At 53.0% G+C, this 12,806-nt stretch overlaps 1 protein-coding gene across 5 annotated transcripts in view; it reads right to left on the bottom strand.

Annotated features, from left to right (window-relative positions):
- The window catches only part of LOC119965106 (drebrin-like), a 284,430-nt gene that overhangs the window by 49,111 nt on the left and 222,513 nt on the right, over positions 1–12,806 (bottom strand). For all 5 annotated transcript variants that reach the window (XM_038795409.1, XM_038795406.1, XM_038795410.1 and 2 more), the window contains 2 exons: positions 8,838–8,987; positions 4,381–4,458 (listed from right to left, as the gene is read on the bottom strand). In XM_038795409.1, coding sequence (XP_038651337.1) covers positions 4,381–4,458; positions 8,838–8,987 — 228 coding nt within the window. The remainder of the gene's footprint in view (positions 1–4,380; positions 4,459–8,837; positions 8,988–12,806) is intronic.

Here is a 12,806-nt window from a genome sequence, read left to right on the forward strand (position 1 = left end):
CCTTCCCTATTCGCAAACCTAACCCCGAATTGCAAACCCGTCGCCACCAGGAGCAGACGGTACAGCACCCAGGACAGGGCCTTCATCAGGTCCGAGGTCCAGCGGCTGCTTCGCGAAGGCATCATCGAGGCCAGCAACAGCCCCTGGAGAGCCCAAGTGGTAGTGGTGAAAACGCGGGAGAAACACAGAATGGTCGTGGACTACAGCCAGGCCATCATTCGGTACACGCAGCTCGACGCGTACCCCCTCCCTGGCATATCTGATATGGTCAATCAGATTGCACAGTACCGGGTCTTCTCAACTGCAGACCTAAAATCCGCCTACCACCAGCTCCCCATCCGTAAGGTGGACTGCCTATACACTGCCTTTGAGGCAGATGGCCGCCTCTACCATTTTCTTAGGGTTCCCTTCAGCATCACCAACAGGGTCTCGGTCTTCCAAAGAGATATGGACTGAATGGTCGACCGGTACGGGTTGCGTGCCACTTTACCCTACCTAGACAATGTCACCATCTGTGGCCACGATCAGCCATGATGCCAACCTTGCCAAATTTCTCCCACCGCCACTCTCCTAAACCTCACTTATAACAAGAAGAAGTGCGTATACAGCACGAACCGCTTAGCCATCCTCGGCTATGTTGTCCAGAACGGAGTTCTGGGGCCCGACCCCGAACATATGCGCCCCCTCATGGACTCCCCCTTCCCCATTGCCCCAAGGCCCTCAATTGCTGCCTGGGGTTCTTTTCTTACTACGCCCAGTGGGTTCCAAATTATGCGGACAAGGCCCACTCATCCAGTCCACATTTTCCCCCTGGCGGCCGTGGCTCAACAGGCCTTCAACCGTATTAGGGCCGACATCGCCAAGGCCACGATGCATGCAGTCGACGAGACATTACCCTTTCAAGTGGAGAGCGACTCTAGCTGCCACCCTCAACCAGGCAGGCACGCCCATGGCATTCTTTTCACGAACCCTTCATGCCTCCAAAATTCAGCACTCCTCCATCGAAAAAGAGGACCAGGCCATCGTTAAAGCTGTGCGGCATTGGAGGCATTATCTGACCAGCGGAAGATTCACTCTCCTCACTGACCAACGGTCGGTAGCCTTAATGTTTAACAACACACAGCGGGGCAAGATCAAAAATGATAAAATGATCGAGCTCTCCACCTGCAACTACGAGATTTTGTATCGCCCCGGTAAGCTCAACGAGCCCCCCCGATGCCCTATCCCGAGGTACATGTGCCAGCGCGCAGGTGGACCAACTCCGGACTCTGCACGACAACCTTTGTCACCCGGGAGTAACACGGTTGTACCACTTCATTAAGGCCCGCAATCTGCCCTACTCCGTCAAGGAAGTCAGGGCATCACCAGAGACTGCCAGGTCTGTGCGGAGTGCAAACCGCACTTCTACCAGCCAGACCGTGCGCACCTGGTGAACGCCTCCCGTCCCTTTGAACGCCTCAGCGTGGACTTCAAAGGGCCCCTACCCTCCACCGACCGGAACACGTATTTCCTCAGTGTGGTCGATGAGTAGTCCAGATTCCCCTTCGCCATCCCATGCCCCAACATGACGTCTGCCACCGTCATCAAAGCCCTCAACACCATCTTCGCTCTGTTCGGACTCCCCGCCTACATCCACAGTGACAGAGGATCCTCATTCATGAGCGATGAGCTGCATCAGTTCCTGCTCCACAAGGGTATCGCCTCGAGCAGGACAACCAGCTATAACCCTCGGGGAAACGGGTAGGTGGAGAGGGAGAATGGGACGGTCTGGAGGGCCATCCAGCTGGCCCTACGGTCCAGAAATCTCCCAGCCTCCCACTGGCAGGTGGTCCTCCCAGATGCACTGCACTCCATTCGGTCGCTCCTATGCACTGCGACTAATGACACACCCCATGAATGTTTCTTTGCCTTTCCCAGAAAGTCCACCTCCGGTGTGTCGCTCCTGACTTGCCTCGCAGCCCCAGGACCCATACTCCTCCGTAAGCACGTACGACTCCACAAGGCTGAGCCATTGGTAGAAAGGGTGCAGTTACTCCACGCCAACCCCCAGTATGCCTACGTAGTGTACCCCGACGGCCACCAAGATATTGTCTCTCTCAGGAACCTGGCACCAGCAGGTTCCACACACACACATCCCCAGCCCGGCGCCACCCTCTCCTCCCCTGTCGCATCCAGCAGCAACCCCCCCAGGACCATCCGTCCTCCCCCTGCCCACGCCCGAAGATGAAGAGGATCCCTGCACGCTCCCGGAGTCAGCAAGGACTCAACCGACGCCAGAATCACTGCCACCACTGCGTCGCTCCCAACGTCAGATCAAGGCTCCGGACTGGCTAAACCTATAATTGGTTCTGGACTCAAAATTTTTTTTTCTCTGTATATTAAACTTGTGCTGTATATAGTTCTCCACCACTGCCGTCGGACTCAAATTTAACAGGGGGTGAATGTGGTAGTAACCACTGCTGTTTATATTAGGGTATGTATGGTAAGGCCCTGTACTGCAGGTACGGGGGTAGTCCCTGCCTCCTGGCTCCGCCCAGTAGGCAGAGTATAAATATGTGTACTCCCCATACAGCAGCCATTTCACCAGCTGCTGTAGGAGGCCACACATCTTTGTGTAATAAAGCCTCAGTTGTATTTAACTCTCGTCTTTGTGCAATTGATCGTGCATCACTGCCCACTTTCTTTCCTCTGACCTTTCTGGGCATTTCACCATAGTAGGATACTTATCCCATTAATCATGCGGGTTTTCAAAACAAAACCCCTGAAATTAAGAGAAAAGGGCACAAAGTGCAGTACTCTAGCTGGAGCAACCTCGTGCATGTCTCCCCCCTACATAAAGCCACCGGGGGTTCCCCACAAGCACACTTACTGCTGCCAGTGATTACTAGTCGTTCAATCAGAGACTGTTTCTCTCTCACATTTGTGGGACACTAACCTGGGATTGGAAGATCAACTCCTTGCAGAATCATCAACTTCACTTGCCTGTCTTACTGGCATTTTGAACAGTGGCACTGGGGGCAACACAGAATGGCTTCAGGGGCATCAATCCAACCCCTGCGCTGCATTTTGGACAGTCTGCTTGAGATGGACTCCATTTCTTACATAGTAGTAAAAGTCAAAGGCGCATTCTACCGGCTGTGTCCCGCCTGAAACGTGATGGGACTGGGACAGCCTATCCTGGGAGAGGCTTTTCCCGGGATTTCTGGCGGTCACTGTGCCGGTGAGTTTCAAAACTCTCTTAGCTCTCCCGATGTCGGAACTACCCAGCACCCGGTATCTAACGGCCTCGCTGAGGAGACCCCAGCCGGATGCTGTTTCGCACCCAGTCCCTACAACTGGGAACCAGGTGGAACAGTACTTGAGGAGGTCTCCCAGGTGATTGGTGGGCCCCAGGTGGCTGGAAACTGGGCAGGGTGGTATGCTGTCACCGCTGGGGTCACCTGGGCATCTTGGCAGTGCCATCCTGGTACCCTGGCAGTTCCACCTGGCAATGCCATCCAGGTGCCATCCCAGCACTTCCATGATTCTCAGGTGGCATTGCCAGACTGGCAGCGGCACTGGCCAAGATGCAGAGTTGGCATTATGTCCACGCCGTGGATTGGGCCTACGGACGCCTTGCCTGTATGAGGTGGGGTGCGGGGGAGTCCGAGGACCTCCTTGGAGGTGAGTTGGGGCATTGGGGGGGGGTTCCGGGGGTTGTGTTGGGGTGGTGAAGAAATCGGATGGCACCCCTAACGGACTGTTTTTGTTTTGGTTCGATTGCGCCCACAGTGATTTACAATTACCAATTTCTCATCTTCACTATCAATCTGCAACCTGACATTTGCTTTCAAAGGGACGGGGAGGTGTCGTACTGCCTCTGATCAGGAAACTAATTGTGATCCACTCCTGTGAAGGAAATTGGTGTCTAAGAAGAGAGGAGAATAATTTTCAGCAAAGCTCCACAATTGAAACACAGCCAAAACACAGACTGCTGAATCCACGGATGCTAATATGTGCTGTGTCATTGCTATTTTAGCACCAAAATTGTTTTTAAAATCGTTTTTTTAAAGATAAATAAAGTAAAACAATTGATTGTGCAGTTGGACTGATTCAGGTCAGATATAGGTGACTCAGGATATTTACAGCAGATGTAGGCAACCCCAATCATTCAGAGCAATCCGGACCAGGCCAGCAAAATTGCTCATTAAAATATTATTCCCTGCCACGAGACTTCGAGTGATGTTCTGCACATTCCTCAGACAAGGAATATCTTACTGAAAGATCATTATGTGGGAGTAGTATAATTAAGAATCTGCATTGTTCTTTACAAAACTGAAATTCTTGCACAGTTAGCAAAGCCTCCCTTGATTTTCAGTTGGTGACAATGAGGGGTTGTACCTTTGCCTGTGCCCAGAACAATTCTCGGTTGATTCGCTTCATTTCAATTGCAGCATTGGTCTTCTGGTATGTTGTGCCCTGCAACGTGAACATTTACAAAAAAAAACATCAATTGGTAGTATCGCAAGAAAGAGATGCTGTGCAGGAGCTAGTGAGACCTTTGACTAGTTCCTCTTTGTAATTTGCAGCACAGAAGAATAAACCAGTCAGTCATATCCACAGGCATTCAAAGTGCAGGCAGGAAGTAGAGGCTAATTATCTCTGGTTCTGCATCCCTTTGTGGTTAAATTCAGGCAGAATATTAACGATTCTGTACCTTGAAATCAGGTAACGTGAATAGCGACACAACTGTGTTGCTGTGTGCCTCAAGAGTGAGTAAATGAAACATGACTGTTAGAGCTCCTGGACCAACTGTTCCAAATGTTTTACACTCTGGCTGGAAGTTTACGTCCTCATTCTGGATCAAGCTGGCAGTCAGAGGTAAGTACATTTTGGTCGGATAGCTGGTATTTTACCAGCAGCGGGGTAGGAATCGGGTGGCCTGCCTGCCTTTGGGCCAATTGAGAGCCCCAAGAGGCTAATTTTTGACCAGTTAAACGTCTCTTCCCACTGTCGCTGGCATTTTACCAGTGGTGGGGGTGCCCATGCCAGCTAGATGCTGGCTGCCTGCTTGCTTGCTCAGGGAAGGAAGTCTCTTGATTGGGTGCCTTGTGCCCCACGGACAGCCCCAGCGAAAGGGCTGATCCCTCTTGAAGACAGTTCCCTCAGCCCCTCAATCACTCACCCTCCCAAACATTGCCGGTTTGGTCTGGTAATTGCCACAGTACCAGCAGCGAACATCATTCCCAATGGTGCTGCCGGGACTAACGAGATGCTGGTCCATTGATCTAATGGCAGCTCTTGGAGGTAAGGCGTATCGGGCGGGATTCTCCGATGTCCAACGCCAAAATCGCGTTCGGCGATCGGCCAGAGAATCCCTTTGGCACTGATATCCGCAGCTTTTGCGATCCTCAGCCTCCTCCAAAACGGCGTACTCGCACCTGAGGAACTCCCCTGATGCTCCACCCCCGATGGGCCGAGTTCCCGACGGCGTGGGACACGTGTCCTATTTTTTTCCGGGAACCTGGCGTGGTGGCTGTGGATTGTGTCCAGGGCCGCCACAGTCAGATGGGAGCTGTTCCGCGGGTGGGGGGGAGGGGGGCTTTGGCGGGGGCTGGGGGCACTGGTGGGGGTTGGTCTGGGAGTGGCGAGCCTGGTCAAAGGGCAGGCCCAGTCCGCGGGCGGCCGGCGCGGTGTTGCATGATGCGGCCGCTGCAGGCCGCCGTCGTGCACATGCGCAGACACAGACCCGGCAATTCTCCAGCCGTATCCGCAGCTAGAGCCAGGGGCTCTATGCTGCGTGCCTGCTAGTCCCCCACCAGATGGAGGATCGGTACAGCTTTTGTCAGCACATAGAGTCTCCCAAACGGAGAATCCAGCCCGTGATCATAGAATTTTGCAGTGCAGAAGGAGGCCATTCGGCTCATCAAGTCTGCACCAGCACTTGGAAAGAGCACCCTACCCAAGGTCAACACCTCGACCCTATCCCCATAACCCAGTAACCCCACCCAACACTAAAGGCAATTTTGGACACTAAGGGCAATTTATCATGGCCAATCCACTTAACCTGTACATGTTTGGACTGTGGGAGGAAACCGGAGCACCCGGAGGAAACCCACGTACACACAGGGAGGATGTGCAGACTCCGCACAGTCAACCAAGCCGGAATCGAACCCGGGACACTGGAGCTGTGAAACAATTGTGCTATCCACAATGCTACCGTGCCACCAGTGATCTCTGAGGGGCAGAAGTCGCAACCTCAGGTAAGTAATTGCCTGATTCACGTAAACATGCAGCTTGCCTCAAGGGCTGGCGGAGGCGGGCTTGACCCTGGCTTTTCAGCTGGTGGATTGCCACAATTCATGACAGATACCAGACCAACCCCAAATTGACTTAGTCATTCAGGGTACGATTTAACGGGATGAAAAAAAGAGTCCCATTATGGGCGTGTTTAGCCAGGTGCTTCCCGACACTTGCAGCGCCGAGAATGACCCCGCTATTAAATGGGAATCTGTTTTTTTTGGGGCCTCAGTGAGGAAGGCCCTGCCGAGGCCACACTTAGTCTTCATTTCCTGCACTGAGGAGCTCAGATCGCCAGTGCAGGTTGAGGCCGGGGTGCCATTTCTCGCCCCCCCCCCCCCCCCCCAACACCACAACGTACCAATTAGGGGGCCCTTGAGCCCCCCCTCACCCAACCTCATAAAGCCCAACCATCGGCAACCTCATAAAGGCAGGGCATCCCAGTGTGGGCAGGATATCACTTGTGCATCTTGACACCGCCAGACTGGAACCCTGGCAGTGCCCCTGCCAGTGCCACCTGGGCACACTGGCAGTGCCAGGGTGACACCCAAATGGCACTTTCAGGGTGCCCGGGTGGAAATGCCAAGGCGCCCAGGTGGTATTAGCAGTGCTAGGATATGACTCTACCCAGAGTCCACCACCCAGGGGTCTCTGGTCGCCTTTGAGACCCACTCAAGTACCATTCCGCCTGGTATACGTTTGTGGAGACCAGGGGCGGAATTCTCTGAACCCCCGCAGGGTCGGGGAATCGCCTGGGGCCGGCGTTAATACCGCCCGCGCCGTGGCCGGAATTCTCCGCCACCCGGGAATCGGTGGGAGCAGGAATCATGCCCCGCCGATCGGCGTCCTCCCAGCGGCGATTCTCCGGCCCGCGATGGGCCGAAGTCCCGCCGCTGACAGGCCAATCCCACCAACGTGGTTTAAACCACTTCTGTGCCGGCGGGATTGGCGGCGCGAGTGTTGCCCCGGGGTCTGCCTGGCCCGCGATCGGGGCCCACTGATCGGCGGGCGGGCCAGTGCCGTGGGGGCACTCTTTTTCTTCCACCGCCGCCACGGCCTCCACCATGGCGGAGGCGGAAGAGACCCCCTCCACCGCGTATGCGCCAGTGGTGACGTCAGCGGCTGCTGACGCTCCGGCGCATGCGTGGACCGGCGAAGGCCATTCGGCCAGCCCCGATGCTGGGCGGCGTAGCGCCAAATGCCATTGGAGCCAGTTTTGGCGCCATTGGCGGAGCGGGAGCCACTCTGGCGCGGGCCTAGCCCCTAAAGGTGCGGAGAATTCTGTACCTTTGGGGAGGCCCGACGCCGGAGTGGTTGGCGCCACTCTGCTACGCCGGTACCCCCTGCCCCACCGGGTAGGGGAGTATTTCGCCCCAGTGCTAAATGGCACCGGCTTGAGGTCTCCGAGGCAAGGGATTTTGACTTGGGCGTTGGGTATATCTGGCGGAGACATATTTAACTGATGCCAACTACTCACTTGAATATGCAAATCTGGGGCATCGCGACGTCTTGCGAGATCCCATTAGATCTCACGAGGCATAATGAGCCCGGTAAATCTTGAGAGGCCATACGTGAGATTTAGCGCCCGCGTCATGTCCCAAGTCAGGCATGACACGGCCATAAGATTGCCCCCACAATGTAGTTTGCTATTTTACCCTAATGCCCCACAATCTGATTGTCTGCTTCATGTTTGATTAGAAATGACGAGGACGGGTTCATACATTTATCTATTTATTAGAATTGATAACATTTGAGTTAAAAACTTATTTCAATGCAGTTGAGAAGATAATTGCTATCTTCTTCCCTGGGTATTCATCACTTCCCTTGCTGTTCTCCAACACCCATTAAATTAGGTAAGATCAGATATTCTGGGTTGAGCTTTCAGGTGCTCTGAAATTGGGAATGTGGGCACCGAAAATTAGTCTGGCTTGAGACGCCTCTCCCGGTACTGGCTATTGTCAGGGGCCCAGAGGCCACCTGCATCCACGGTATGGGCCTGCAATTTGGTGTCATAGATATATCTAGGAGGCCAACTGACATTTTCCAGTCAGCCGCCAGTCTTCCAATGTGAAGGGGGGGGGCGCAGTGGGGGCAGATCAACACTCTGGAGCTGGACACCCAATGGAATGCTGGGATGTCAGTGCTCCTGGTAGGCCTGCAGGCTCTCCCTTCCTCATTTGATGGGAACGCAGCCTAAAGGCTACCTTTTATAGGGATTTCCCCCATCGTCCATCGGCAGTGGCTGCTTTTTGTATATTTTCAATTAAAATTTTGAAAAATCAAAGCTGAGAGGGCACCTTCTTGTTGAAGCATCCCCCACCCGCTGCTACTTACCTTATACTGCAGCTGGGTGCTTCAGTTGGAAGATCTTTGATTGCCAGCTGGCCCGTCACCCTTAATTGGATAGGAAACCCACCCGCATGCAAATTAATGCTTCATCCACGTGAAAATCTTAACTTTAATTAATTTCTCCCGGGGATGAGTTTCCGAATTGAAAACAAGCCCTGCTCCCTTTCCTGCCGCCGTGGTAAAAATTTAACTCTCCTACTTCTACTCACCACTGGGGGCAGCAATTCGTCGTCCTCTTTCAGGTGAAGACGGCGCAAAACCGGGCTCGAAATGTGCATTGTGCCATTGGTCAACTTCTGACGAATAGCAGTCGAGTCTACATCCTCGGGGCTGCTGGCATTAACAATAACATTTGCCCCCTGTTTGGTGATAGGAAGAAAGAGAAGGGGAAAATGGTGATGAATATTATGTACATTTTTTTTAAGCTTTAATGTGGTTTTTCAAATAAAAAAACATGTGCCCTCTATTTTCCTTTTTTTTATCCTTCCTTTCTTTAATGTACTGATTCCTACTGGACAATGCCATGCATATACTTTTTCCAAGTAGTCATTCTTCACATGTAATCCTTGTTTATTGGTGGGCTATATCACATGGAGAAAATTGCAGTAGAGCCCTGACATCAATATTGATGCAGTTCAGCAGAAATCACTGCATAACAAATGGGAACTTCCCTACCCCAAATTTCTCATATCATTTGACATTATTTGCTTACGCTACCTGCTCTCAAGTGCAGTCATTTTGCCATCTGCTCCATATTGAAGAACCCAGCGACCAACCTAAATGAGTATGCCACCACCATCACAGACTTCATCAGCAAATGTATGGACGACTGCGTGCCAAAGAAAGCAGTACCTACGTTCCACAACTGGAAACAATGGCTTAATCGGGAGATTGACTCCCTACTGAAGGACATTTTGAGGCGTTCAAGTAAAGCGACCCTGACCTATACAAGAAATCCAGGTACGACCTCTGCAAAGCCACCTGGGATGCCAAGATATCAAACCAAGTTAGAGTCACAGACTAGCATGACAGACTCTCGTCGGATGTGGCAAGGCCTAAACATCATAACTGGCTACAAAGCAAAGCTGAGCAGTATCTCTGGTAGCAGCACAACCCTCCCCGATGAACTCAATGCATTCTATGCTCGGTTCGAGCAGGAAACCATCGAAACGCTGTCAAGTGCGGCAGCAGCCCATAACACATCCTTACCCACCATCCGAAGTCAGATCGGCCTTCCTGAAAGTGAACTCTCGGAAGGCGACGGGTCTGGATGGGATCCCTGGTCACTCAGAGACTACGCGGACAAGCTGGCAGATGTGTTCTCGAACATCTTTAACCTGTCCCTACTCCGCTTCGAGGTCCCCACCTGCTTCAAGAAGACCACCATCATACCGGTGCCAAAGAAGAACCAGGCAACGTGCCTCAATGACTACTGTCCGGTGGCCCTGACATCAATTGTAATGAAGTGCTTCGAGAGGTTGGTAGAGGGAGATAGAGAACCTACTGGAGTGGTGTAACGACAACAATCTATCGCTCAATGCCAGCAAAACTAAAGAGCTCATCATTGATTTCAGGAAGCGAATTATTGTACACACCCCTGTCAGCATCAACAGGGCAGGCGTGGAGATGGTTGACAACTTCAAATTCCTAGGTGCGCACATCACCAAAAATCTCTCCTGTCCACCCACGTCGACCAAGAAAGGACAACAGCACCTATACTTCCTCAGGAAACTAAGGAAATTCGACATGTCCACACTGACTCTTACCAACTTTTACAGATGCACCATAGAAAGCATCCTATCTGGCTGCATCACAACCTGGTATGGCAACTGCTCGGGGCAAGACCGCAAGAAAATTCAGAGTCGTGAACACCGCCCAGTCCATCACACGAACCTGCCTCCCATCCATTGACTCTATGTACACCTCCCCCTGCCTGGGGAAAGCGGGCAGCATAATCAAAGACCCCTCCCACCTGACTTACTCACTCTTCCAACTTCTTCCATTGGGCAGGAAATACAAAAGTCTGAGAACACGCACGAACAGATTAAACAACAGCTTCTTCTCCACTGTTACCAGACTCCTAAATGACCCTCTTATGGACTGTCCTGATTAATACTACACTCCTGTATGCTTCACCCGATGCCAGTGGCTATGTATTTATATTGTGGACCTTGTGTTGCCCTTATATGTATTTTCTTTTTATTTTCTTTTCTTTTCATGCACTTAATGATCTGTTTGAGCTGCTCGCAGAAAAATACTTTTCACTGTACCTCGTTACACGTGACAATAAACAAATCTAAATCCAAATCATTTGATTTCACTTACACTCACAAGCAATCGTTTGTCTATCCAGCTCTTTCATTTTCTCTCAGGACGGAATATTTAGCTATTATTTTCATTTTCACATAGAACCATACTTGCAATACCAAATGATGGTTATCAACTGACATAGAGTCATTAATTTGCCATCCTGCAGTGATGACAATGAAATGTGACTATATAATGCCAAATCTTTCCCATGCCCCAAGTGATTATGTATTCAGTGTATAGGGTCACACTCCTTCCCCCAACCCACCATCCTCACTCTCTCTCCCATCCCTCCCATCCACACCCCTTTTTCCCCTCCCAAAACCCCTCTTACCCCTCCTTCTCCCCCCAACCACTCCTATCCCCCTCCCATCCGTGCAACGAGCCCTGAGGAGGTTTGAAGGCCAGGCCCGATTTTGGAGGCCCAGCTGGACTTTGGAAGCCCAGCCTGACTTCAGAGGCCCCAATACTTGGGATTGGAGGGAGGGTAGGGCAGGGTGCGAGTGACTAGAGTGCAGGGTGTGAGTGACTAGAGTGCATGTAGAGGAAGAGTAACTGGAGGGAGAGGTGAGGGAGGCTAGAACGTGGGGAGAGAGGGGCTGCAGGGAGGGAGAATTTGGGGGAGTCTGGTTGGAAGCAGATTAGGCCATGAGATCTGGGCAAAGGGTGGGGTGGAAAGAATGGACCCTGAGACAGGCGGGGACAGCTTTGAGCATTAGGGAACAGCTTTGAGCGGGCGGGGACAGCTTTGACCGGGCGGTGACAGCTTTGAGCATTAGAGAACAGCTTTGAGCGGGCGGGGACAGCTTTGACCGGGCGGTGACAGCTTTGAGCTGGCGGGGACAGCTTTGAGCGGGCGGGGACAGCTTTGAGCGGGCAGGGACAGCTTTGAGTGGGCGGGGACAGCTTTGAACGGGCGGGGACAGCTTTGAACGGGCGGGGACAGCTTTGAGCGGGCGGGGACAGCTTTGAGTGAGCGGGGACAGCTTTGAGCATTAGGGAACAGCTTTGAGCGGGCGGGGACAGCTTTGACCAGGCGGGGACAGCTTTGAGCGTTAGGGAACAGCTTTGAGCGTGCGGGGACAGCTTTGAGCATTAGGGAACAGCTTTGAGCTGGCGGGGACAGCTTTGAGCTGGCGGGGACAGCTTTGAGCTGGCGGGGACAGCTTTGAGCGGGCGGGGACAGCTTTGAGCGTTAGGGAACAGCTTTGACCGGGCGGGAACAGCTTTGAGCGGGCGGGGACAGCTTTGAGCGGGCGGGGACAGCTTTGAACGTTAGGGAACAGCTTTGAGCGGGTGGGGACAGCTTTGAGCTGGCGGGGACAGCTTTGACTGGGCGGTGACAGCTTTGAGTGTTAGGGAACAGCTTTGAGCGGGTGGGGACAGCTTTGAGCGTGCGGGGACAGCTTTGAGCATTAGGGAACAGCTTTGAGCTGGCGGGGACAGCTTTGAGCGGGCGGGGACAGCTTTGAGCGTTAGGGAACAGCTTTGAGCTGGCGGGGACAGCTTTGAGCTGGCGGGGACAGCTTTGAGCTGGCGGGGACAGCTTTGAGCGGGCGGGGACAGCTTTGAGCGTTAGGGAACAGCTTTGACCGGGCGGGAACAGCTTTGAGCGGGCGGGGACAGCTTTGAGCGGGCGGGGACAGCTTTGAGCGTTAGGGAACAGCTTTGAGCGGGCGGGGACAGCTTTGAGCTGGCGGGGACAGCTTTGAGCGGGCGGTGACAGCTTTGAGTGTTAGGGAACAGCTTTGAGCGGGCGGGGACAGCTTTGAGCTGGCGGGGACAGCTTTGACCGGGCGGTGACAGCTTTGAGCGTTAGGGAACAGCTTTGAGCGTTAGGGAACAGCTTTGAGCGGGCGGGGACAGCTTTG

Source organism: Scyliorhinus canicula, chromosome 4 (genome assembly GCF_902713615.1).
Source record: "Scyliorhinus canicula chromosome 4, sScyCan1.1, whole genome shotgun sequence".
NCBI lineage: Eukaryota > Metazoa > Chordata > Chondrichthyes > Carcharhiniformes > Scyliorhinidae > Scyliorhinus > Scyliorhinus canicula.